General features: G+C 46.7%; 1 protein-coding gene across 16 annotated transcripts in view; it reads left to right on the forward strand.

Annotated features, from left to right (window-relative positions):
- Nucleotides 1-27,526, forward strand: part of TAOK3 (TAO kinase 3) — a 69,785-nt gene that overhangs the window by 1,433 nt on the left and 40,826 nt on the right. For 5 of the 16 annotated variants that reach the window (NM_001012523.2, NM_001396281.1, XM_046901092.1 and 2 more), the window contains exons 2-3: nt 22,558-22,632; nt 23,868-24,078. In NM_001012523.2, the coding sequence (NP_001012541.2) occupies nt 23,959-24,078 (120 nt within the window). In that variant the 5' untranslated portion in view covers nt 22,558-22,632; nt 23,868-23,958. Of the gene's footprint in view, nt 1-7,010; nt 7,085-7,905; nt 8,080-13,144; nt 18,599-20,498; nt 21,611-22,557; nt 22,633-23,822; nt 24,079-27,526 lie in introns of those variants that run through there. The other 11 variants (NM_001396282.1, XM_046901094.1, NM_001396283.1 and 8 more) reach the window with 8 other exon arrangements.

Consider the following 27,526-nt stretch of genomic DNA (forward strand, 5'->3'; position numbering starts at 1 on the left):
GCTGGGTAAGCTTGTCATACTGAGGCTGGCAAAAGCATGTGTTGGGTTTGGGCATTTGGGAAGTTTTCATGTTTATATGCTCCTCCTGGCGTATTCGCTCGCTGGACTTTCCCTTTGTGTAAGAAATTGTTGGTTTAATTTGTAGGGACAGGGAAATTTCGCATTTAATATAGGGAGCTTACAAAACAAGTTCGTCCGAGTTGCTAATGAAGCAAGCACTTGTTCCCTTGAACAGGTAATAGCTTGATGTTGATGTAATTACAGTTTTTCCCCACCCTGAATATTAGGTCAAAATGGACTCTGGTTTATTTCAGATGTAATGAAACCAATAGCTATGTGGGAACACGCAGTTGCATGCCTTACTGCTTAGCTACCAGAGGCTTTCAAATAAGGGCATTCTCACAGTTGGTACAGCGTATTCATTTCAATCTGTCCTTCTGAGCATCGCTCATTAGGCACAGCTGGAGCGTGGGGTTAATTGGGCAAAGTTAAAGCACCGAACTCACTCAGATGAACCCATCTTCATGGGCAGCTCTCAGTGAGCAGTGAACTCACCCTGAGTTGCAGCCTCTTCTGCTGTCATTTGCTACTGGTGATGCTGGACTGCCTACGAGTCCACATGAGTGCAGCTCCTGTGCAGTGCGTGCATTTCCACATACATGAAGCAGTTTAGGATGAAAGGCTTTATGGCCTCCAGATACCCGGGCTGTTTGATGACCAGGATGTCCTCACCGGAGTGGAACTGATGAGCGTGTGCCAAATATTTGTGCGTAGTGACTCCGCTTCTGGAGGGCTGCAAATGTTGTCCTCAGCTTCTCCATGAAATGTCTGTTTCTTTGCTTTAAAGAAGGGGTTTGAGGGTACCTTGCACGGAACGTGGGGTGAAATTGAACAGATTGACTCGGGGCTGCTCTCGCATGCTGTGTTCAAGCCAGGTTTACAAGAATACGGTCGCTGATGATTCATGTTGAGATGATGTTTTCCTTTGTAACGGAGCATATGGCACTGGTGGAAGATGTGGGACACAGTGCGCTCACTTGATTAATTACACAGCAAAAAGTTGGGATTTTCAGTCTAACGCTGAGCAGAAAGCTTTGTAAGCGGCCCGGGCTGCTGGGTTGCGTTGGATGCATTGTGTTGTGGTTCGGATTCTGAAATAGTTCCTTTAAATGAAAACAGCGCTCTCATAAAACCAGTGATCGTTGCTGTTGCGCTGTACCAAGTGTATGAATTCATGGGATGTTTGACTGGGAGCTGCGATTTGTTTGTGCTGCTAACACAGCTCTGAGCGCATTGCCTTGTGTGAGGATATGGTTTTCTTCCTGCTTTCTTGGCCAGGGCATCTTCCTTCTCTTTAGTCTTTGCATGACTGAGGGAGGTTTGGGTTTTTCAGTGCTGTGGATGGAGGGAGTCAACGCTCCCCTTGGTTCTTCCATTGCACCAGGGAAAGTGTACAGAAGTGCAGGCAGAGACTGAAACTTCCAGCCCTCGGCTTCCTGGAGCTCTCCTGCATTTCTTAGCTGTTCGTCTTTTAGGTGATTGTAATCTCTGCACCACTTTGGCCATGGCTTTGTGGTGCTCACTGCAACATACTGGAGCTCATGGGTGCTGCTGTAATACTCATCACAAGTCCTTGGCTGCAGGAGTGCATTTACTGAGCTTTTTCAAAGTGATTTGATTAATGACCAGGCTTCATGGCAAATGTGGTACTGCCATCATTTGTTCTGCATTTACTTATTCTGACCGAAATTTCAGTGTGCTGTAACCACTAGAGGGGAAGAAATTGACATCACTACAAGCTGATCTTATTTAATAAAAGGAAGTGTTATCTATAGTTGAGGGAATTAACTAATGACCTCTTGTTACCATCACCTTCAGGATCTCAGATCCTCCCTTTGCTTGCCTCATTCTTAGTCACAGATTGGAAAAGGAAGACAGGCTTTTTTCCCCTCCCAGCTCTTAGGCAGTTTCTCAACTTCAGATGAACTGCTCAGTGACCTAAACTATGGGAATAGGCTGGAATTGGGAAAATAGTCCCTCTTTGCTTGCAGAACATACTGCCTCTATCAGAAGTCACATAGCCTATCAGCTAGCTCTGGGTTTCAGTTCTAACCTGGGTAGAGAATATGTTTTAAAACTACTAAACTAAGATTTATTTTGGGCTATAGCATTTTTGAAGTCAGTGATGATGGTTGGGGTTTCGATCTGAACTTTTAAGCTTCTTTCAAAAGAGGGCGGGGGGGGAACACAGGGCTTATCTGGAAAGTCTGTGAGTGGCGGAGCAGATAAGATAATTGAGACCTAAATGTGAGCTGGGATGGAAAACAGCCTCTGTTAAGAGTCAGGTCTCATCCGCTCCGCACAGCCGGGCGGTGCTTCAGTGCATACTAATGCTGTCAGTTCCCTCATCCTGGGGAGGATGCGATGAATTTGGACTCTCCTGCATTAAGAGCTGAGCCTTCAGTGGCAGCGTGAGGGGCACGTTTCCTTCGTAGCAGAGATATTGGGTTCGTTGTGAAGCAGGCAACCTAAAAAAGGAGGAGTTTGTCTGTCCTGAAGTGAGGAATAGAAATGAAAAGCACTCTAGCATGCTCTCAGACTTGGACAGTTGTTTCTCATGTGTGAATTCATCTGCTGCTTCCTCCAGGGACCCCAGAGGAGGTGACAACCTTCCGATTTTTGGCTCTTCCCACAGGAGAACTCCGTTCTGGCTGCGGAGCTGCTGCTGTTGGGGCATGGGGTGGGCAGGGGGTAGTGATGCAGATACCTACAACTAGAACAAATGGGTAACTATGGGAATGATTTCATTCTTTTATTTTTTGCATACCTAATTCCCAGTCGGGTTGGCTTCTCCAGAAGCAGAGCACAGGGGCTTCCTTGAGCCCAGCAGTGGTTCCATGACAGCGTCTGTGCTGTGAGGAAGGCCCGGGAGCCGGGCCTGCAGCACTGGTAGCAGCTGTAACCCAGCACAGCACCTTTGTAGCACCGTGTGGATGTGTCACAAATCAGAACCTGAGTTTGAGAGCTGCAGAATCTCCTGATATCCAACGGGAGTGCTTCAGATCAGGAAAGCTGACCAACCATCACCTGAGACAAGGGCAGATCTCAGGTGTGCCTCACAGCCGTCACCTCAGGGTAAAGCAGGACGAAAACTGCTCACTGAACCTTGTGTGTTGTGCCTTTTTCCTGGGCATGAGGTGTTTTTAGATGGGCAGTTTAGGTTTTTCATCAGTTTTCCTGCTTCTTGGTGTGCTGGGCCCACCCCAGGGCTCCCAGGCCCAGAAATGGAGAGCGGCGGGCTGCCCCTGTGGCTCTGCTGTGTGTGAGGTCAGCTGCTCACAGATACCTCAGCAAGACTTGTATTCAAATGTTATTTATAAGAGCAGACTAATTTCTTTCTTGGTAATGGTGGCCTCTTGGCTGATGACGGGGCTGGAATCTGGAAGATCTGGATTCTGCGTGCCACCGCTCAGCCGCGTATCCACGGGGCCGTCGTTTGCCAGCTTTCTGCCCCCGTGTTTTTTATCTGTATTTAAATGGAGGGGGAAAAAATGTTGACTAATGGCTGCCTCAGAAGGCTGTGAGGGCACAGTCGGTAGCCTCACGCTTTGAGATCTGCAGAAAACACTGCAGGAATGTTCAAGGAGCCTATTATGGCTGGAAGCCCTCGCAAGGGGAGGGCTGGTTGCACCTGGGTTGTTGTTAGAGCATTCATTATGGAGCCTTAATAGCTGAAGAGATGATAGTGGCTGCTCCTGCTTCACCCTCAATTACCCAGGGTAGGTGCAGTGCTGGAGCTGTGGAGCAGGACCCAAACAGATGCACTGAGGTTTGCATCAGCCCAGAGCTCTTCAGTTCTGTTTCACGACTGGATTTGCATGCAGGTCAGGCCATAGCCTCACTGAATTTTGGCAGCTTGACATGGCATGATTGCTTATTGTGCCACTAGCGAGCCCTCAGCGCCTTCTTGCTGAAAGCAGTCCTATATATTCCACTGAAATTGTCCTTTGTTATCTGCCTTACTCTTTATCTGCCATGTTCTCACTTAGGAATTTCTCTGTTGTGTTCAGTTTTCAATCGAGCAACATAAATTCTGCTACCTGATGTTAAGAGGTGTAAAGCAGATGTAAAAACCCCTTAAGATTTGGCAGCCTTCAGGCTCAGGCTGTCTTCTGACAACCTGTGACATGTTTGTGTGGATGTTCCCAGTGTGGTTTCTAGTTTATTTGATAGCAGGTTTATAAACTCTGCCAGAATCGTATCCCTTCAGTAAGTGTAGTAACAGGCAACTATGCAAGGAAAGGAGAAAGCCTATTCTAGGGAAGGCCAGATATCTTATGCTATTAAACTTTAATAACTTTCTTAAAATTCAGTGGCACTATGCTCTTGTACTTGAGATAGAGCCTTGAGATGGGGAGGCCTATTTGCCTGTGGGGTTTCATCTCTTTGTGTGTATATAGGTGAACTGTTTTCTGCAACTTGGCAGAATGCATTGATTAAAACAGAAAGTCAGATTCCCACTGACACTCACGCTTCAGGAGCGAGGGTTCCGCATTTTGGGAGCATGAAACTGACATTTAACTCACGAGGCTGTAAGTTGGGATGAATTCAGGCTGGTGCAGGCGTTGATGAAAACCCATGTGTTGGAGCCTCTCCTCTGTCTCCCTGAGCTGTGTGGGCTCAGGTTGGCGTTAGCAGGAAGCCGATCCATGTTGTGCAGCAAACCCACTGGTCTTGGGATGCAAAAGTTGAGATGTGGAGGGAGGACGGGGCTGGGAGGCTGCCATACTGCTCAGTTACAGCAACAGTGATCTGTGAAAACAAACAGAAAAGGCCCTGTACCATTGCTCAGTTTGACTTGCTGAGTTAGTTGGGTGGTTTTGCTTTCCATTTCTTCTGCACGAGCCTGGGCTGGAAGCATCTGTGCTGTCAGGGGCTGCAAGCTGCACTGGGAGACTTGGGTGAGAAATCCCCTTCTCGCTCATGCTTTGCCTCATTTACTGAAGTTTCTTCTACAGGAGACCCAAGTTTGGAGCTTTACATGCAATATTTGCACCTGCATTTTTTAGAAGGGAATTTATGTTCAGCTTTGTGACATAAACAAGGAAGGGCTCTTTTGAAAGGCTGACATACTTTGTTGCACATTCATAGTTTTATGGCTTACGTAGAAAAATATCAGTGCCATAAAAAGTAGGGACAAACAAAAGCCAAACGCTTGTCTTGTAAGCACTGCCAGTATTGATTGGGTGATAAGTAAGCAAACAGATATTGACAAATGCAGTTTAATTCATGCTTTAGGTATGTAATGGCTTTAAAAATGCTGGGGCTTGGCACTGTGTGCTGGGGCACAGGTGAAAAGTTGTTTCTGAATACTCAGCCCTACGTGTTCCTGGAAGGTGAGGATTACTTGGAGTCTATAAGGATGGGCCTACAGTTAGAAAAGGAAGCACCAGTTTTCTTCACTCAGCCTGTTGTTTGTATACAAAAGAGGACAGCTGGTTTGCTCTTTTCTTCAGTAAGCAGTGCGGCAGAAGGCTTCCCATTGCCAAGCACACCTGGCTTCCAAAGCCAGCCAGGGAGTTTGTGGCAGATGCTTGAAGAGGAAAACACGGCAGTGAAAGGACGGCTGGCTGCTGGTGCAGGGCCTGCCCATCCACAGGGCCCTGCAGCTGGTGTCGGTGCAGTTGTGGGTGAGTCTCAAGAGTGCAGAGAGAGGAAGTCGAAGAGCTTTCGCATTTATGATCTCTGTCTCCTTGTTTGCTTTAGACACAAAGAACAGCTTCGTTTGCGTCGCCTTTCGTAAGCTAAGGGCTCCTGGTACGTTCAGCTGAAGGCCAAGCATCTAGATGAAGCTCCCTCTGTGCTATCTGGTTTTGTGTTCCTGCAGCTTGAAAGCTGCATGGGAGCTGGTGAGGCCATGGACGTGCAGTTATCGCTCTTATCTTGGCAGCCTGGCATAAGGAACTTCCTAGTGCTGACTGCCAGCGCTGCACAACCACAAGTGTTTGCTGGTACTGTTAGTTGGAGGGGGTTGGAGGGCGTTCTACCTCCTCTGGTGGAGGATTGATTTAAGGAAGCTGTTGCAAAGCTCACACTGAGCTGTTTTTAAACGGCGAAAATTAATAATAAATAAAGTAAAACGGGTATTTAAACCCAGGCTTTTGTCCTTGGTGATTGCTTAGAGGCCAAGGAGCTGCATTTACCTGCAGTAGGCTCCCGTGCTGCTGGTACGTGAGAAGTGGTGTCCCTCTGGAGGGGTGATGGAGCTTCATTGCCCACAGCCATCTGCTGGGCTGAGTGAGGTTTGAGTTGTGTTTTTCAGCCTCGCAGCACGAAATGACTGTTGCATGCCACTTTTTTCTGCTGTCTCTTCATCTCAGGGGGCAAGATGGGTGAGGTGGAGGGACTTCTCTGTTCCTAAGGGCGTGCTGCCTCTGTGAGCAGCAGGGCAGAGAGGACCACGTTGCCTTTGCACTGGAAGCTGGCGAACCTTCTGTAGCCCTTTTGCTTCTGTTGTACACCTACTGTGATGCCTGGGACCACTTTTTAAGAGCAGCATGTCTCCTGCATGGTTGGATTTTACTTCTCTATCAGCCTAGGTTTACTTTTTTTTCTCTCCCCCACCCACTGTTGCTGTCTTCTCCTTTCATGTTTTTGGGGAAAGAAAAAAAGCGAAGACTAAATATACCTAAAAGTTGCATGTTTGGGAGGGTTTGGTCTCTGTATGACAGAGCAGTTTGCTAAAGGAGCTCACGTTCTGCAGTGAGCTGGGTTACTTCATGTTTTGTTACTCTTTTAATGAGACATCCGAGTAGAGGGAGCAAGCCTGGGATGAAAATTGCTGTTCTGTGAGCAGTCTGAATATTTTGGGAATTAAAAAGTCGAGTAAATGGATTTTTATTTCTTTTTTTCCTGTATGAAGAGCTTACTTTGTGTAACTACTGGGGCGTGACTTTAATTTCTGGGCAGGACTTTGTGGCTTGTTAGCATCAAGTTCAGCTTCTGATGTTGCAATGAAGAAGGAAGTGAGCATGTGTGTGCCTGGGGAGGGGGAGAGCGAAGCACTTCTGCCTGGCCACATAAGGTGGGAATTGCAGCTGACTGGTTATTTTTAGCTTCTAACTCGATCTGAATGTGAATCTTCTAATCTTCTTCTCTTTTTTTTTTTCCCCCTCTTTTTTCAAATCAGAACGTTTGGTAAATGAGGCTGTCGGTCTGTTTTAAAGATTATTCTTTTCATTTTTCAGCTTTTATAAGCCTCTAAGGCTGTGGGAGTGGGCGTGCTGTAGTTTGCAAGCGTTTCTGTCTGCTGTTAATTTTGCAGGTGGATGTCCATAGCTGTGGACACAAGCATGGTAGAGACTGCAAGGAAAGGTAGGACCTCACAGTTCAGCCTCTGTAGTTGGAAAAGCACAGAAGCTTCAGTGAAGGAAAAAAGTCAAAACAGTGGATCTGACTTTGCTCCCTCCTTGCAGAAACATGCAGCAGTGCAAGTTATAAGGACTTCTTATGGGTAGGAAGGAGAGGTGGAAAGATACCATCAGTTTCCACCAGTGTGCTTTCCAGTCGCTCACTGTGATAGTGAATCTTTTGTTGGGTTTTTTGTGTGTGCTCATGCTGACCTGAGAAGGGCCATACAGGGTGTTTCCATTTCCAGCTCTTCAGCATAATGGATGAATAAACTCACCCTTCCTACATTGGTTTGTTGCAGTAGGTGAGCTTTCCTTCCTGGGATCTGCCTGTTTTGCTGTACTGGCCTCACATACCCAACCTCTGAAAGCTCTTCATGCACTATCAGAACACGGATGGAAGAAGATGTTCTAACCATTTTGCTTTAGGGCTTCCACGTCTTAAAATGTGCTGTTAGAAATAACACCTTTTTTTTTTTTTCTTTAATGCATTCAGCAATGCTTTCCTGGCTCCATGCCTCTCCCCCTATATTATGTGCCATTAATGCCTACCAAAACTCAGCAGCCCCGAGTCCTGCTGACTTGGGCTGTCTCGTGCTGACTTGGATTGGCTGTGGAAGTCTGAAGGCAGAGCATGGTTTCCTCTGTCAACACAACAGGTTCATCCCAGGTATGAGTTTTCCCCTCTATTGCTAAAGCATCTCCTTTCATGTTGATTTTGAAGGATCTGCTGTTCTCACTGTCGTTTTCCTCTCCCTCAAGAGCAGTTCTTGAGCTAAGTCTGAAAGAAGTACAGGGGGTGAATGATATTGCTGGGCAAGACAGAGGTATGTACAGTGGCAGCTAGATTGCTTGCAGCTTTTCCAGAACCTTTGTATAGTAATCAGGGCATATTCCTCTGTTTTTAGAAGCAGTTTAATGTTTTATCCTCATTCCTAAATTATATGCCAAGTAATGCATTTACTGAATTGAATCAAGAAACCTCTGGTGGTTCACATGGATGTGTTGAACACCATATTTTGTCTGCTGGTGCATACGTACTATGGCAGCTAACTGAGAAGCTCTGCTGTCTGTGTTTGGACCCACACCCCAAACCCCCGCAACTTCCAAGGACAGCTGCATAGCAGAAAACAAATGCATTTTTGCTGTGGGGTATGTTTGAATAGCTTCTGAGCATTGGAACGTTACTGGTTTGCAGTTCATTTATTTGTGTTCTGTTTTGCTCGGCAGTCAGAAACGTGCTTGGGCTGAGCGTGGCGCAGTTACTTTTTGTGCTGATCATCTCATTGCTTGTCCTTAAGTGCGTGCTCTGCCCGTGCCTGTTTTGGGAGATAGCACAGCCCTGTGAAGGACATTGGTTTCTGTAGCCTTTAACGTCTAGCAGGTTTGTTTAGCAGCTGACTTGGGTCACGCTTTGAGATTTACAGGGCGTTCCGTGGTGTTTTGACTGTGAGTTTCTCTCTCCCTCTCAGTAAGGCTGTTCTCTTCTGGCTGGTGCTGATAGCAGCTGTTGGGATGCGGGTGTTTGGGGTGCTGGTCTGGGATGAGCAGTTGGGTCCTTTTGCCCTTCGTTTTTGGGTTGGATGCATGGTTGAAAAGGCTGCAGATGCGTGTTTGCTCGTCTTTGATGACAGAATACTCTGACAGCTCTTATGTAGTGGTGGGGCTTCCTATGCTCTGCTCACGTACTGATTTTCAGTCTTGGTCCTCACACCTGAGTTACAGGCTTGGAAACAGTTTCAAGACATCAATTTCTGAGACCAGCTCTATGTTGATGTGATGTGTGCTTGTGCCTTCATTGCTACCAGCTGCACACCCCCCACATTCACTGTGAGCATTTGCAGCTCCTACTTCACATCAAGGGATACCCGAAAATCCCCTGATGGGAGATGTGTGAAGGAAAATACAACGTCTATCAAATCACAGTCTGATAGTGCCGAGGGGTTCTGTGTGTACTGATGCAATGCACGTGTGTGTTGTAGCAGGTGATGAGGCTGACCGCACAACTCATGCTTGTAGCACTGATTTCAGACACGGTAAGCAACTTCTGTAATGGAGTGAAAGTTCCCAGTTACTCTTTTGAACTTGCTCTTACACTTCTGGTTGCTTTGCTAATTAAATGCTTGCGCTCATACCCAGTGCTCAGCTGTTGACTTCTGACCTAATTGAGGTCCTACTGCTAATTTGTTACGGCAGCATTAAGAGCCATCCAGCTGTGGTGCTGCATGGAGCCAAGCTATGTAGAAATGTGCATCTTGGTTCATGCTCAGTCCTGACCTCGGAGAGCTACTGACTTGTCTGTGGTTGTACAGGGAGCTCAGACCAGGCTGGGGGTCATTCAAGGTAAACCTGTATTTACTCTTATGGACTGTTATTAGGTGAGCATAGTTTTTTTATCCTCCAAACCTGAGGCTTTTAAAGCATTTTCCAGTCACCAATGGAACACAGCTGACCCTCCGTGCAGCTCAGGGTTAGGGCAGCAACGTTTAGTTCTTGTTGCTGGTGGGGTTTGGAGTTCACTCCACTGATAGGTGAGGATGTGACTTCTAGGCGTCCGAAAGCGAGGTGGAATTTCTCTTGTCCTACTGGATTTTTATCAGTCCTAGTAACTCAAGAAGGCCATCTCGTGCTCTCTGACGGAGAGCCTACAGCCTACAGGTAATTCTAGGAGCCCATGGGCTGATCTGGAAGTGTTATTAGTTTGCGACCAGCACAGAGCTGTTGGAGCTCTTGTTATCAAATTAGAAGACAAAACCAAAACTGTATCTCGGTGCTCCAAGAGTGTAGGAGCTCTCATGTGCCTCTGGTATCCTCCTGTCTCCCTGCAGCTGCGGGACTGTTTTGTCCCTTGTAGTAAATGAGGCAGTGCTGTGGGATGGGGAGAAACTGGAAGGTCAAAGAGAGCTGAATCCCTCATCACTGTAAGATTGATGCTGGGGTTGTTGAGATTGGTTAAAGTTTGGTTAAGAGACAGGTTTGGCAGGAGGTGATGCAGTTACTGACGGTACAGCCGTGTGCTATGGGATGTCAGAGTTCTGCTGGACATTTACTTTCCTCCCTCAAAGTGTCCTCAAATTCATTTAATTCATTTAAATTGGTTTATCTATCCCAGCCTCTTCCGTCCTTAATGCATCTTAATGAAATTTATGCTGCCTTCACATGAATCTGGATGATGCTTTCCCATTCCTAAGATGATTTTCCAAATTGCAATCTCTTCTCTTTGAAATCTGCAGTCAATATGCCTAATACAATGCGTGTTTATGGAAAGAGGATATTTCTGCTGGTTTGTGTGGGTGTTTGCCCGCTCAGATCATTGCTGCAGCCATTGGCTGCCTAACTGGTTCCTAGAAAATAGAGGGGAATTTCGTGCCATGACTCATCTCCCAAGCTGCAGATGCTACCTGCTGCCAGTGCTTGGATGGCAGCTCCTGCACTCCATGCATATAACCCAGTGCTGGGGACTCAAAACTATCCTGGGGATCATCGTAACGATTACACAAATCCCTTATAGGGAGCAGGTCAATTTGTCCGTGCTGCCGTGGGGCTTCTGGGTAGCTGTAAGTGTTGGCTATGGGAGGAGCTGGCAAGAGCAGTGTCCTTGCCTGCAGGCTTGCTGCTGGGTGCCTGCACAGGGCCGGAGGAAGGCTGCGGTGGTGGCTGTGCGTCAGTGGCACAGCAATGAGGGTGGGGCCGGGGATGTGACGGGCTGTGCCCAGCTGGGATATGTGCAGGGTGGGGGGGATGGCAGCTCCAGCTGCCTTGTTGCCACTGAGCAGGGGAGCGATGGGAGCGGCTGTCCTGCCAGCTGGGCTTGGGAGATATGGGGCTGTGCCTGGTGGGGTGAAAAGCAGTCTGCAGTACCTGCACTGTCCTAATAGAACTTGAGTGCTGCTTCAGAGGTGCCTGCTGCTATCACCATGGAGGTCTGGGATCCCTGTGAGGCCTTCGTGTTACTTCCAGTTATTGAAACATACTATATATTGACTAGAAAGACCCACAGAGGACATTCTTCTTCTCAATTCTTCTCACCTCTGATGTCTCCTTCTTGCAGCAGCAGTGCCCTGCTGTGCTCCGGGGACTTCTGGAGCCCTCTGTGCTCCTCCAGGCTCTGGGACTGACATGGCCATATGATAAAATACTGCATCAGGAACTGCTTTGGTGGTGGTGATGTGTCCCCGTCTATGGGAGAGCTGCTTTCATTCACAGGGGTTCTCAGAAAGACGTGCTTACAATTCACCAGTACAAAATAATGGGTCTGCTCAACTGTCACACAATACAAACATTGTGTGCTGCAGTGCTGTTGTGATGAGGAACCGTGGGATCATCTCTTAGCATTTCGGGCAGCTTGCAGTTGCTTCCCAGGTAGATACAAAACATTGCCTGAAGAAGGTGAATCTGGCAAAGGCACGGATTTGGATTTCCATAGGGAATGCTAGCAGCAAAGCTTAGGCTCATTCCTCTTTAGGTACCGAATCCACAACGTGGGGCTGTTAATACGTACGGGAGGCACCGGGAGCTACAACAGACGTTCAGAAACTGATAATTGCTTCATTTCTTCCTCGAGCAGGCAGCGTGGCTCTTACAAGTTTGATCAGATGCCAGTTCCTTCCATGGCCGCTCTGTTCCGAAACCTTTTTATAGCTGTGCTGACATCTCTGAAGGCTGTTGGACTTAATTCACGTTTAAGGCTCTCGAACAGAAGACGGCATAAAAAGGGAATACCAAGTAGTGTCTTCTCTCAGGGGTCAGCTGTGGGGAACCTTTTCCCAGGAAAAGGAAGGTTTTTCTGTGTGTAAGCCTGCTCTGCTGCCTAAAAGGAATGCTCTGTGTGGTAGCAGCGCAGGTTTTGACCAAAAAACATGGTAGGAAAAGGACTTGGGTGCATCTGAATAGAAGGCAGAGCTGGAACAAAGTGGCATAAATGAACGACTTCTGATTGAAGTCCAACAACGTGGCCTGCAGGGGAAGATACTCTTGGCAAGGAAGATCCTAATGATGAAAGCTTTACTGGAGCAGTTAAGCTTTAGATAAAAACCTCATGTATTATTTAATCTCCATTTAGGCTTTTTTTTCGCCTGGTTAAAAAGGTAACAAGTAGGGCATCGAGATCCTATCACTGAATGAGCCTCAGATGCTGTATTCAGCCAAAAAAACCATCTTGGCTTCCAATAGAAGAGCTTAATGCCTTCATGGCACCTTGATACCTTTTGCTTCTGTTCTCTCCCTCTCAGAGGGGAGGGGAGAGGGCAGCCTTGCTTTATGGCTTTTCCTATTTTGTTTCATGCATCATTACCCCTTACGCTCATCCCGTGCGTAGGCTGCCTTTATTTTTGGCACACCTTCACGCTGCTGCCTTCCCCCTACATCTGATACTTTTAATTCTTTTCCGCTGCCTTTTGTGTTTTTTTTCCTGCAGCTGATGTGGGATGCTGTACTCGGGCCACACAACATCCCCAGTCCTTCGTTCTGCTGTGACATTAGTACTTCTGGCATGGCTTTGTGCCCTTGGATGCGAGCATCCCGACGCTCCGCTTGCCTTTCTGCCTCTGCACACTGAGCAGATGTTCTCGCAGCGCTCTGCAGCAACCCCCGGGTCTTTTGTCATGTGTGGTTGCAATTAATTTAAAATCCAGCCGTGTGCGTGAGGAGCTGGAAATATTACTGCGTGCTACCCTACTTTTCATATAGCATCAGATGCATCTCATCAGTGGCTGTTCTGCTTTGGATTTCGCTTCAGCCTGAGCTGCTTAAGATGGACCTGGCTGTGTTCTTAACCTGACCCCATCACCTTGGCCATGAGCGAGTGTTATCTGTGAGTGAGGTGGCTGCAGCCCACCCGGTGTGGTTGAGTTGCATAAATACAGGTCTGTGACATTGCTCAAGATGCCTTCCCCAAAATACTCGCCAACGAAATGGTTATTTTGGTGACAATTCATAATAGCAAGTTATAATTAGAGCAAAAATAACTATCCTATTTTACAGCAGTTTCTAAGCTGTCTCTTCTTCCTATCTGGGAAGCCTGGATTTTGTGGCTGCTTTAACCACTGTGGTACATGTTTCTACATAGGCTGCCCATGCCTTGGTGCTGCTCACACTGAAGTATAGCTATCTCCAAATTATTCTTTGGAGTACGGGTTCTCTTTCATTCTTTCCTATCCTTCATGTTACACTTTCTCTTTATGTAAGTCTCTGTTCCCTCCTGCCCCAAACGTCCTATTGCTGCTGTCTCCAGCACACCCTTTCCCAGAGCTCCTTTGCCCCTGCAGCCTCCTGCCGTAATGTGATGTGATTGAGGCATTCCCATACAAGCTGGGTGAGCCTTTGCTAACTCCTGGCCCTCCCCTTACCACTGCTTTCATTCACTGCCACTGTAGGTTTTCAGATGCTTGAGCCCTGTGACAAGAGAACGTAATTTAGGCTTTGAGAGCAGCTCCTGCTACCGAGATCCCGGGTGTCTACTGGGACATCAGCTCCTTGTTACTGGAAATCACAGCAAACAGGAATGCACTCATGTTCTTGCTAAAAGCCTTTCGTGGCCGGAGGGACGGTTTCCTGCCTGCACTGTTGGGGCTGCAGCTCCTGGCACAGCCTGCTGAGCAGTGCGACATCTCCTAAGTGAGCCGTTGCCATAGGGATCTGCCATCCCTTGTCCTAAAAGGACTGCTGGCTCCTGGAGCCAGGTCAGCTTCCCTGCAAGGAGTGCTTATAGTGTCCGTTACTCTCTCCTGCTCTGATCATCCCAGACCTCACCACAGGCTGCAAACTGATGTTGTTCCATGGGCTTTGCTTTCCTAAGTCTGCTCTGTGAGTTTGAGAAGCCGGGATTTCTGATGGCAGTAACTTCAAGCAGTTACTGTACCTTTGTGCCTTGCTCTCCAGCAACACAATTGTTTCCCTTGTTTGCTGGTTAAGTACACTGAATTAGCAAAAGGTGGTAGCTGTATACTAATTATAGGAAAAGATACTAATTACAGACTGTAACAGCACTGAGTGTCCGATATCCACCCCAGAACCATCTTTGTGGAGAGAAAACTGCGTGTTGGCTTTGGGATGAGGTATTCAGTTCCTTGTGTTGTGATGAGTTGCCTAAAATTGCTCTTTTAGTGCAGAAACAGAGGCTGGAGCTTTCAGTAGGGATGCTCCCGTGGTTCCCTTTGAGGCTTTGGGGAGCAATTCCTGCCCCTGCCTGTCTGCTGCTGTTTACAGGGATGGATGTGGAACAGGGCTGGCAAACAAACATGGCCAGAAAGCTCTCTGCTCTGGCTGGGTTATTGCATGCCTCAGCCTCTGGGTGCAGCTGCCATGGAGGGCTGCTGCTATTCACCAAACACAGGTACGTTACTGTCATCAAGTCCTCAGCGCTTGTCAGGCCTTGCTGAATTCACATAGAGGTATCCAAAGCACCACAGACACAGATGGGCACATCGTACAGTTAAGTTACAAGGTGCCTTTTATCTGGATTAGTCAAAGCTGCTTAAATGGCTGCAGAGCTGTGCTCTGTGCAGTAGGACTGCAGTGTTGCCATCAGCTGCAGGGCTGAGGAGGGTCGGGAAGAGGGGTTGGGACGTCAGGAACGTGCACTGAATATCTTGCATCCGGATGAGTGTATGGTAGGTTAGTTCAGCTGAGAGCACGGATCAGGCAGGAAGCAGCAACACAAAATGACATCATTCTCTTGTGGTTGGTATGGCCAAACGCCATCACATCGCTCAATGGCAAGTTCCCAAACCTGGAGAGGGCTTTGGTTAGCAGTGAGACCCATGAGCACAGATTCCATGCTCAGTTTCTGTGTTCTTTGGGTGACCTGGAGCAGGTTTTGTTTCTCGTGTTATCAGCCTCAGTGCCCAGTATGGCAGAGCTTCACTTCTCTGTGCTGAGGAAAGGCAGTGGAGGATCTTCTGCCTCTTACCAGGTGTTCATCCAGTGCTCTTCTCATAGAGGTTCAAAGAACTGTGGAATGGTTGAGCGCTCCCTCCTTGCCTGTGTGCAGTTATTACACGGTGGTGATATTTTCAACATTAGGCATCCATATTTTGCTCCTGTGTGTGTCTTTATTGCTAGCACATAAAAAATGCATGTGCTGGAAAAGAATAAACTTAGAAAGCTGGTGGGTAAGTCATGTAATATTAATGACTGGTTCTGTCTTGGCTGGTACATGCTAGAGTAAATTTGTCTTCTTTTAATACTGGGCTTCTTGGGTGTAATTGAATTTTTATGGGGTTTTTTCCTGTTCAGTTCCACTTGCGAAGCAAGCACCGAGCACCTGGGTGAAACAGATGCAGCCAGTCTTTAATGATGCCAGCATGGAAAAAGATTCCTTTTCTTTATGTCAGTGGTTGCAATTGTGCCTGTAAATAGGTCAGGCAGAGCAATGTGCTGGAGCAGAGCAGAGGCACTGAGGGTGGACCTCTAAAATGATGAGCTGAGGCAGTCAGGCTGTTTCCTACAGTGCTATCGCTGGCTGGCACAGAGGGAGCAGGAAGGAAGGGGCTGTGAAAGGAGAAGTGTGAGGCAGGGAGGGATTGGTGGGACACAGAGCCCCACGGAAATGGGCTGAGGGCTGCCAATGGGACCTCCTGCACCCCTTCTCTACTGGAACAGGTTGCCCAAGGAGGCTGTGGATGCCCCATCCCTGGAGGCATTCAAGGCCAGGCTGGATGTGGCTCTGGGCAGCCTGGTCTGCTGGTTGGCGACCCTGCACATAGCAGGGGAATAAAACGAGATCATCACTGTGGTCCTTTGCAACCCAGGCCATTCTGTGATTCCAGGCAGCATAAAGTCACTGTTCCATAGCATAACTGCACGTTAACCTCACGGAGCTGAACCAAGCTGCACTCCTCAGGTCTCGACGTGCCTCCAAGGGGCAGGTCACAGCCGTGCCCCCTAAGCCAGGGCAGTGATGAGCAATGTTAGAGTGGGGTGCTTGGAATGACAGCAGCCACGTGCCAGGCTGCAGAGAGCTGGAGCTGGGAGCAGGCAGCAGGATGCCCGTGGTGCTGGGAGCAGTTGATTGCTGAGCTGATTGCACGTGGGTGGGGACGGATCTGCCCAGCGCTGCCTTTTCTGATGGCGTAGGGGCCAGAATATAAACTTCTTTAAAATACCTCAAATAGCTGTGAGCCACAAAATGGATGCAGTTTTGGAAGCCGTGACATGAATAGGTAGGAAACTCTGAGTGTGCTTTCATAAACAAATGCGATGACTTATTTGTGCCTCTCAGGAGCACCCAGCATAGCAGGCATGAATTTGTGAGTGTGTGGAGCTGCCTGGCTTGTCAGTGATGTGATAAAGAGGCTGATAAAGTGCTGCTGGAAGTCTGATGAAAATGAGGAGGCAGCTTTCTTCGTTCCACGATCCACATAGGATGAAATTTGGATGTTGGGGGCGAGAAGCCTTTTGCCTGGTACGTAAATGTAAGTAATAGAGGTGTTATAAATGGAGCTAGGTTTCCTCTAAAACAGCTTAACCAGAGGGGAAAAAAAATGCAATAAAGGTACATGTTTACAGTGGGACTTCCAATTTACTCATTTAATTTCATATCCCAGGGCCACTGCACACAGTGATTGCCACTGTCAGTAAAGTACTGAATCATTTTTTATTAGTGTGAGTAAGCTCCATTAGTGTGAGTTAACTCGGAATGATCCAGTGCACATGTCAGCACTGGAGGCTGCTGAATCGAACTCTGAATGTGCCAAGATGCCGTTCGAAGTGGATTGCTGGGCTGAATGCTTGGCAAAGGGAAGCTCTTGTGTTTCTTTCTAGGCCCTGAACCTTGTGGGAAGAGGAGCAGTGTTTGAGGGGCTGCTGCTGACCATGGCTGGGGATTGCTGATGTTGCAGTTTGGCCCCGTTACCCACTCCTTACTGTTCCTTGCAGGTAGCGTAGAATCACTTGCAGGCTGGACACAGCAAAGGATTGGCTGCTTCTCTCCAGAGCGAAACCTTCTCTGACAAGCATGGAATTGGTGATTAATTTAAGCAAACAAAGGCTGTAGTACAGCTGCTTTTTGTGTACACTGTGAGAAAACTTGAAATAACCAACTCACATACCAGATCTGTGTCGTAGTGTTTTACACATTAAAATAAGCTAAATACTAACATACTAGAAGGAGCATGTGTTGCTTTCGTTTGCATAATAGTGGCTGTGAAAGTGAAGAATTCTTAGCAATCAAAGAAATGACATTGAAGAGCTTAAAATACAGCTTTCAAGAGGGTTTATTCTCAGAATTATTAGGCTGCACTTGAAATAACTCAGGCCTTCAGTAACACAAAGGTGGTACAGCTCTGCCAGCGCATGCAGTGTGACTGAATCACCTTCTCTAAACGGAATGAGAGAACTTTTTCCTTTTATAGCATGACGACAGCTGGGGCTCCTTATCGCAGCTATGCGTCAGGATCTGGGTAGGTTAGAAGTTGTTTCACTTTCCTGCCCTGTAAAGAAGCCCTGATGCTCCTCTTCCTTCCTTTAGGAGCGCTTTGGAGAAGCTTTGTGATTGCAGGGCTTTGAGTGGAGGGGCTTCCGTTGGAATTTTGCTACCAACTTAAAGCCTGGAAGGCTCCATTAGTCCATCCCCTGTTCCCTTCGGTCTGTGCCTGTGATGTAGCTGTGCTGGAGGTGTCTGCTGCAGATCCCCACTGCTGTGTGCAAACCCAGACACCTGCTTCTACAGCACTGAGGGCTCTCCATCCGCCGTTGTGTGTGCATAAAAGAATTAGTGAAGAAAATAGCTTTAATGCATTGCAGAAGAATTGGGTGAGGTGTTTGGGCATGGCCGTGCTAGCCATAAATAGCAAGTAAAGGAAGAAAGGGCTCGTACTTCAAAAAATATGTATTTTTGGTGTTTCTGTGCGAGTGCTGCAATGGAACTTGAATTTGTGCCTGCTCTGAGGCAGGTTTCTGCTTTGGGACTGTCCTTACCAGCAGCTTTTGAGCTTGTCTGAGAATTCCCTTCTCAGTGCCATCCTCCAGATTTTTGGAGGGACTGCATTGGAGAAAGGGGGCTGTGTGCCTTTGCTGCTCTTGGAAAGAGAATTGTGGTATAAAACGATCCCCCCCAAAACATAGATCTGAAACCAAACGTGTGAGCGCTGCTCCTCCCACTGCCGTTCTGCCCTCCTTCCCAGAGCTTGTTTTTCTGCTCGCTGCAGAAAACTCTGCCCTTGTTTTGGGAAGTGCCACAGTGCAGTTGGGTACGGCGTGAATTTTGTGTATTTCTGTGTATGCATGAAAGGGACCCATTGTAGTGCAAGACGCAACTGGGGCTGGGTGCTACAAGCTGTGTGCTTCTGCTGTGTGCACAGCACAGGGGAGGTGTTGGGGTGTTGGAACTGCCATTCTTGTAGCGTGCTGCAATATTAAATGTAGTTGTGAGCTGAGGATGCTGGATGGCTCACGGGTTGGTCAAGGGGCTTCAGTAATTTTGATAGAGAAATGTCCTCACAGTGCATGGTGGTGGTTACAGAATGTGGGCACGCAGCTCTAACGTCTCTGCTATTCATTTAGCACTTGGAGGTCATAACTGGTAGAGGGAGGAGAATCTTTGTGCAAATCTGCATGGAAACCCGAAGCAGTAATGCATGCATTTGAAGTGGAAGGGCTGCCCATGTTTGAGGACACTTTGCTTTTCGAAACCATTGAAATAAAGAAGTGTGTTGCAGTAGTGCTTTGGGGGGGAGGGGGGATCTGCTTTGGCTGGGCTGTGCACCTGAAGGTGGATTTGGGGGATGGGGAGGCAAACTGCTCCAGGCTGAATTGCTGAAGTGGTCATGGGACAATCATAGCATTGTTGAAGTTGGAAAAGACCTTTAAGATCATCAAGTCCAAATGTCAACCCATCACTACCATAACCAGTGAACCACATCCTGCAGTGCCACACTGGGGAGGGATATCAGAGAGGCTCTGGGGACATTCAAGGAGACACGAGGCTGTCCTAAGGGCCACTGGATGTCCCAGGACATTGGAACATCTGAGAGGCTCCAGGGGCATTCCATTAGATATGGGAACACAGGGGTGTCCAAGGAGACACGAGGACATAAGGAGCCATAGGCAGGTCTGAGGAGCTCTGGGAACACCCGTGTGTTTGCAGGGACATCTAAGGGCCACCAGGGATGCCCAAAGAGACATGGGGCCATATGAGAGCCTCCATGTGCCTACTTGTCTCATTGCTTTAAGGATGAATGGTCCAGCCCTTACAGCTCTCAGTGCACTTCTTCAGCATCTTGCTTCATGCTGGTTGACTGGGGCATCTCCCATGTGGGGTTTACCTGTTCTGATACAAGAGCCAGTTCAGTGAGGACATACTTGGAGTGGTTGTAGGCCTTTCAAAATCAGTTTGCTTTCTAGAACAGCTTTCTGATGGGAAACAACAGCAATAAAACCCAACTGGTAAACCTCTTGTTGCTGCAGCTTGTCCTTTCCCTGTCACCTGCCTGTGTGCCACTTCCCTGTTACCCTGCCAGGAAGCTGAGAGAGGCACTTTGTGTTAGGTGTTTTTCCTTGGGTGTTGCACTGGCTGATCTAATGGACAGGAAGGCTGTTTTTCTCCCAGGAAGCCAATGCAATGGAAATGCCCAGCTGCTGGAGATGCTCAGAGCACTGCTTCTCTCAAGCTTGCGTGTAAGCATATCACATCTGTAAAAAATCTGGAGTGATCACAGGATTGGTGTGCATTGAAGCTGCTCAGGTTTGGGGCATTGATGAATGATACTCTGCCCAACTTGCACATCAGCAGACCATTAAGAGTATTGGTGTGGTTGGCTGAGGTTCAAGCAAATCAGTGTTCTGTGGCTGAGTGCATGAATGTCACAGAAGCATTGTCCAAGTGGTGTGATACAGGATGTAACATCCTGATTTTTTTCTCCTGCTCCCCAATCAAGAATTTAACCCAGTTGCCATCAGCATAGCAATCATAACATGTTTTGTTAGACAATCTTTTCTTAGAGGAACAGGTTGCCCAAGGAGGCTGTGGATGCCCCATCCCTGCAGGCATTCAAGGCCAGGCTGGATGTGGCTCTGGGCAGCCTGGTCTGCTGGTTGGCGACCCTGCACATAGCAGGGGGTTGGAACTGGATGAGCATTGTGGTCCTTTTCAACCCAGGCCATTCTATGATTCTATGATCTTATATCTTAGTGTCACTCCTAATGCTGCATTTACTCTCCAGTTCCTCCTGCCTCTCCAGCCCTGTACAGCATTCCACAAACAGAGCATGAGCAGCGTGTCCCCAAAGGCTGAGCATTCCACCAGCTGGTGACTGAGAGCTGCAATTTGGAGGTAGGCAGTTGGAGGCATTGCCAGGTGGCCTCATCTGACCCCGGTGCTGCTCACACACTCTGAGAAAATCTTGAGTCACCTGTCACATCCATAAGTCATCGCCCATATGACAAATGCTATTTTCATTTGGAGGCTTTGGAACATGCAGTCTCAAAGGCAGATTCCCATGTGCCTTTGGAAGGATGAGGAGTAGGAATCAGGCTTACAATAGAAATTGTTTCATGATGCATTAAATAAGTAGCTCAGCAACCGAAACAACGTGTTTAACTGGACGAAACCTTGAACTTGAGTAATTTCTGTTGATGGCATTCAGCTGCCATAATGCCCTGAAGAATTAAGCCAGGCACTGTTTAAACTGTCTTTCCTTTAATCTTTCCATGTCTGGAAGGGAGTTTTAATACGAAGGATTTGCTGCTTTGCCAGCTTACCACCAGCCTGTGATTTGTATCTTTCCTGACCCATGCTTGGTGCCATGCTGCAGTGCCATGCCAATCCCCAGCACTCAGTTTGCTCTTGGAAGCACTTCCCATCCCAGGCTTTGCTGATGGCCATTGCTGGAAATTCATAGTCCTGCTAAGAAGGTTTGCACATCACACAGCCTCACCATATGCATCTGTCCCCGTTAGGATGGCGTTCTGACCTAGAGCTTAGCTTTAGGTATTGGTGTGTTGGCATAAGGGGGTTGGGTTGTGGTTGGGCTTGGTGATCTTAGAGGTCTTTCCTAGCCTCAAGTCAGGACATTTTAAATCCCAATTTGCTCTTGAGTATTAGAGCTGCACTGATTTTGTTTATGGCACTGTTCCTTTGACTAGAGATGGATAAATGCTTTTCTTCCTCAGTTGGTTTTCTGTTGTTCTAAAGCCAAATGGATTTTTCACTTGGCTGAAGAATGCCAGACCTGAAATACTGCATTCTTTGCCCGTGTGTGCAGGTATGTGGTAAATATAGCACCTCTGGGTGAGGCCAGTCAGCTGGGGATGAATAATCATTTCATTCATCTGCCTTCTGTCATTAGTTTATCCCTGGTGGATAACAGGAATTCAAAGGACGAGATTACTGACTGGCTAAAACATTACAGATCCTTTCTCTGAAGCTCCTTGAGTAACTTTAAAACAGCTCAGTAGCAGTGCACTGTCATTGAGGACAGTGGGCAGAAGTGGTGGGTTTGGGAATGTAATAGCAAGCAGGAGGTCTCCTGTGCAGATGTTATTTCCTAATAAATGAGAAGATGCATTAGTTTGCTTATCACCAATTCAGGTAAGTATTACATCACATGCTGTGATAAGGCTGTAGGTACCTGAGGTCAAGTGTTTGACCTGACCCAGAGGATGGTTGGTTGGGTGGTGCTGCACTCAGTGGTGTCCTCTGCTATGAGTGGTCTGGGCCTGCTGGGAGGTGTTGGGTCTGACTGGTTGCCCATTCTCTTGCTGGTGGAATCCAATGGTGTCTGACGTATCGATGTATGGGACTTCAAGGTTTTGTGTGTGGTCAGGTGTGGCACACTGAGTTCAATGCCAGCCTCATCTTTATGAGCTTTGTCCTTTTTGAAGGCCATCTGGACGGCGTGCTCTGAGATCAGGCTTCCAAACAAGCTTGAGAGCCTTTATAAAAATCAAAGAATTGGGCACTTAATCTCATTTCCTGTGTCCTGCCCTTTGAGGTACGAACATGCCAAATATTACAGAGCACAAGAATAGAGCCTCTTCTCCTATAGAGGGATCATCGTGTTTATGGGTGGTGGTGTCCCCTTTGACTGCACTCTCAAATGATCCCTTCACGGTTGATGGACTTTCCTAGATGTCATGTTTTCATGTATTAGAATGAAGTACTGGATTTAAATACCTCATTTTAAATGCTGATATTTGCTTTCCTTTGCAGGACATTGGGAGTGCACAACAATGCTGCTGAAAGGAATCTGAGCCACAGAGCATGCTTTGTGCCACAGTTACCCAGGTATGCCTGAGCAGAGTGCTCTGAGCACCTCTAATGAGCCACAGTGCTCATTGCCCCATTACTTGTCATCCTAAGCCAAGGGGAATGTCTCAGCCTCAGACCAAAATTATGCTCTGCTTTCATCCTTGCTCTGTCTGGGTGGTGTTTGCAGTTTGAAATCTTTCAGTGCCTTTAACATGTATTTTAATTTAATCTGGCTGCTGTATTTCAGCCAGTCTTTCTTCAAATCTCACACTGATTTATGATGTAAAGTAGGCAGAGCACTTCAGCATTTATTTCCATAAATATTTTTGTTGATGCACTGAGATGATGTGGTATCGATAAGCCAGGTACTGAACTACATATGGGGAAGCAGAGTTTTGAGATTTGCTCCAGACTGCTGTTAGGAGCTGCTGCAGTTGACTCAGCTGCAGATAATCTGCTGGGCTTCAGAAGGCCAAAGCTGAGCAGAGGCATCTGTCATTGCTCTGTACACCAATGGCAAGGAACCAATGCAGGTTTTTCAGGGTTTTTTTATGATAAAAGTGGAACTTTGTAGTGCTTTGCTTTTTGCAGGTTTAATATTGAGAATCTTCATTTAAGCGCAGCCCAGTTCCAGGATTCTAATTACATGCTTCTAAAGAAGGTGCTAAAGGAGTAAATCCCTGCCTTGCAGGATGGAGTCCAGGAGTTTTCAAAAGCAGATCTGTGATGGAAGTTCTGGCACTGGCAGAGTTACAAAAACCAATAGTACTGGCTGTCTTAGAGCACTGAAAACTTAAAATAATATATATTTAACACAAAACAAAACCCCACATTCACATGATTGTGAAGTGTTCCTGTGGAATAGAAGCTAACTGTTCTTTTAGCACCAGCTGGCAAGTGGGAGTAGAGAAACAAAGCAAACAACCAGCAGAGAAAAGCAGGAGGAACAATAGTGATAGTCTGAAAAGTGACACATTAGGAGAGCAGCATGAAGAATAAGCAACTTGTGTCACAGGATGTTGTGCGTGGCAACAGGACTTTTGTCTTCAAGTGGACTTTAGTGTAACTGTAGCACTTGCTTCCTGTATGAGATAGAGCTGTTGTACTCTGAATGCATTTTAATCTCTCCATCTAAATTGGCCTAATAATTAAAAAGAATTTGCTGAAGGAAACAGTAGTGAAGTCTGTTGCTCCTGAAAGTGCTTCCTCTTGTTTTGCTGTCATAGAAACACGTGTGAAGGAAAGAGATTGAAGATGAACTCTTTCACCAGGTGCTGAATGCTGTCTACAAACTACTTTGTCGATGAAGGAAGAAACTGATTGGGATCTGAAGGCTCCAACTAGTTCGTAATCCTGTTCAACATGCGCAAAGGGGTGCCAAAGGACCCAGAAATAGCTGACCTGTTCTACAAGGATGATCCTGAAGAGATATTTGTGGGTTTACATGAAATCGGACATGGCAGTTTTGGAGCGGTTTACTTTGTGAGTATGATTCTTTACTCCTCTTTGGAAGATAAAACCATGCTAAGGTTTTCAAGGAGCATCCCTTCAGCTCTCAGTGCTTTGTGTGTATGAGCTTGTTCATTGCACAGCTTGAAAACAAGTGTCTCCAGAGCACTCCCGAGCTCTTTGCTGTTGCAGCTGTATTTATAGTAGCAGCTAACTATAGACATAACACATCCAACCATACAGGTTGAGTATATGGTATCTGGTGCTGTCAGATGCTGAACGTTGAATCAAGGCAGTTGGAAATAAATTGGTCAAACTGGAATTTCAAGACACACTGCTTGATGCTCGTATGCTTGTAAATCATTGCAAATAAATGTATCTAGTGAATTAATGATTCAAAATGCTTTTAGAGTTAAAAGCTGCTTCTGTTAATGAATTGGTTTTGTTGCTGTTTGAGTAAAGATTTTCTGGAAGTAGCATCAAATTACTTTCAGGCTTCCTGAGTGATTTCTCTGCTGTTCTGATAATTTAGGACTTAGCAAGATAGTATTTCAAAGATATCTCTTTGTCATCCTCATTTTCTTAATGTTTATTGCATACCGTGCTATCTTCAATAGCAGATGCTTTCAATGACAAAAGCAAAGGGAGAGTCTTATGAGAAGTGGGAATTCAAGAGGGAAGGAGGTACTGTTTTGATTAATAGTCAAGAGAATTTAATCTGGATGGTGAGAAGAATGGTGCTTTTACAATTAGAGTGAAAGAAAGCCAAATGCAAGACACTGGACTTGGAAGTAATTATAATCCAGCCCTTATCAGTGCAAATTAAATAGAATTCAGTATCAAAAAATAGGTCAAACACAAATTACAGTTGCTGAGTAGCATGTCCTGCCACTCCAGAAGATCAAGTGCACCACAACTGAAACTTCAGAATATCAGACATGAATGCATTTAGATAAGTGCCTGCAAGGCTGGAAGCTGCCACACTGCTTGTAGGTTTGTGCAGCAGTGGAGGAGAAGCAAAGGGGTTTTCTGCTCTGGGGATCTTCAGCAGTGGGACAGGCACCTGTAGTTGTTGGGTGAGGTGACAGGTAGGTGGAAGTGTAATATTAAGTGTACTGCATGCTAAGAGGGTGAGGTGGTAAAATTTACCAGGTGTGTGGATCCACTCTGTAAGAAGAGGGAGTGCTTTTCAGGTAGGAGTAGGGAGACCCTACTCACTGCATTTCACAGATGAGGAGAAGGATGCATGATGTGCTTTATGGCAGTGGTGAAGTAGTGAAGTTGCCTTCTTTGTCATTCGGCTCCTCATACTTCCAGGGAAAGAGAGTGAGGAGTAGCAGAGATCTAATCTACCAAGCTGGCTTACAAGAGAAATCTCGCTATGGTTAGGTAGGAGACTTCTGTGGTTCCCCACAACTTCTCTTCCTCCACCTCCTATGCACATTACCAGCTCTGTGTTTGGAGAGTTGAGCTCGGTTCCCCCCTGGCTGATCATTATGTAGTATTTTGGAATACTGTGGGGCTTTTATGCAGTTCGGTGCTGCTTCTCTGACAGAACTGAATACCATGGGCCAGTTGGGCTATGAAGCGTTTGACATCAACTTTTGAAGCCTACTTGAGTTCTGTGAGTTTGTATTTGAACAATGTGATAAGGAGCCTTTTTTTCCTACCAAAAAACTGGGAGAAGAGGAATCTTCCTGCCAGGCCTAATAAAAAAAGGAAGAAAGCAGCGATGCTCAAATATGTGTTGTGTCTCAGGCTCAAATTTTGCCATTCAGAAAATGGCAAATAGTCAAATAAGGCTAATAAAGGACTTGGGGGCTGTAACTCTGGTGACACTGACAAGTAATTTTGGTTGTCCAGTATGTTGTTGCCAAGGCTTGGTGAGTTAACTTTGAGTTGCTTTTGTTGCTAGAAAGAAATGCTTCTTACAGCAGCAACTCCATCCACCACTGAGAGAACGTGACAACAGCTTAATGGGGCAGTTATACCCTTTGGCAAGAAATTGTGGCTGACATGAGAGATTGTATGCTCACCTGAAGAGATCTGGAGTTAGTGGCAGACAGGAATATTTGGAAGTTGGCTTGGGACACCAGCATGAGCTCATCTGTGGGAGTGGAACACTTGTGCTGAATGAGGTCAGCGAGTGGTTCTTCAAACTTCTTAGCCAGAAGTCATTGCTTCCAGCTTTCTCTGCCTCATCTGATGAGCAGTGTGTGCTGGAGCAGAGCAGTGTAAGTGTGTCAGCTCCCTTTAGTCACTGCTGTGCTCTCATGGTTCACCCAGTGCCATTTGTCTTTGAAGTCCCTGTATGCATCGTGAAATGGCTTTGATTAATGCATTACTTGAGAGCATAGCACTCATCCTCGTGAGCAGCTGAGATGAGGGGTTACCACACTTAGCTTTGATTGTGTTTTAAGCCTTTAACTGACACTGATTTTTTGTCCTCGGTGCTGTGAGTGGTTACAGTACTGGGATTGCAGTAATTCTTTTAAGACTTAAAATGTTTGGCCCTTAATGTGCAGAAATGAAGGCAGTGCCATGCCAGGCAAGCAGAGCTCTTTCTAAAAGTGAGTTCTCAGGCTCTGGTCAGCGTGCCTGTGTCATGCAGCTACAGACAAGTGTGGTTTTTCTGCCTGAATGGTATTTATAGTACAACTGGGACCTGGTGGCTGTGATGTTAAAATATTAAACATATAGCTGATCTGTAACACAGGATCCGTCAGTGTCCCATATCTTCTTTGACATTTCTTCCTTTACATTAAAACAACCTGATTCCAGTCATCCAATTCTGGGGAGTGTTCTCCTGAGCCCTCCCAGTGCTGCCCTGATACGAGATGTCAATGACATAACTGCTGACACTCATCTACTGCCTGGCTTACTGTTGGCAAGAATTAGCCTAGCTTTGAGGTGTAACTTATCCAGTGAAGATGGAAAGAAGAACTGGAGTCTTGCTGGGGCTGTGAAAACTTGTATGAGGTGTCGCTACCAGTGGGATCACTTGCCCTGGAAGAGAGGTTGGGATAGCATTGATTTCCGTGCAGGAATCAAATGAGCACAATGCTAGCATATATAGCAGCTCTACTTTTTTGTTTGTTTGTTTGCTTTGGGCTGAAAGCAAATCCTTCAGCCTGTTTGAGCACTGGGCTGCGTATCAGCTCTCTGACATACTTGTTTGAAGGTGTGTGTTTTTGTATTGAAATCCGTGATGTTTGGGTCTGGCAATTTTTGTTGGAAATGTAAATGTCCTGGGTTTTTTCTGGCCTGCTTTTAAAACTGATTTCACAGTGGTTGTTTGGATGAGGTTTGCATTGATATGAATAGAATGGCTCTGTAATTTGACATCTGCTCAACCAGCAACAGCAAAGAGCACAACTGTGTGCAGATTGCCTACATTAGGTGACCCAATTTCATGAGTGATGTGAATTACACATTCCTTTTGTTGCTATAAATCCACTCCTGAAATCTTTATCTTGTGGTA

The sequence above is a fragment of the Gallus gallus genome, chromosome 15 (assembly GCF_016699485.2).
Source record: "Gallus gallus isolate bGalGal1 chromosome 15, bGalGal1.mat.broiler.GRCg7b, whole genome shotgun sequence".
NCBI classification, from domain to species: domain Eukaryota; kingdom Metazoa; phylum Chordata; class Aves; order Galliformes; family Phasianidae; genus Gallus; species Gallus gallus.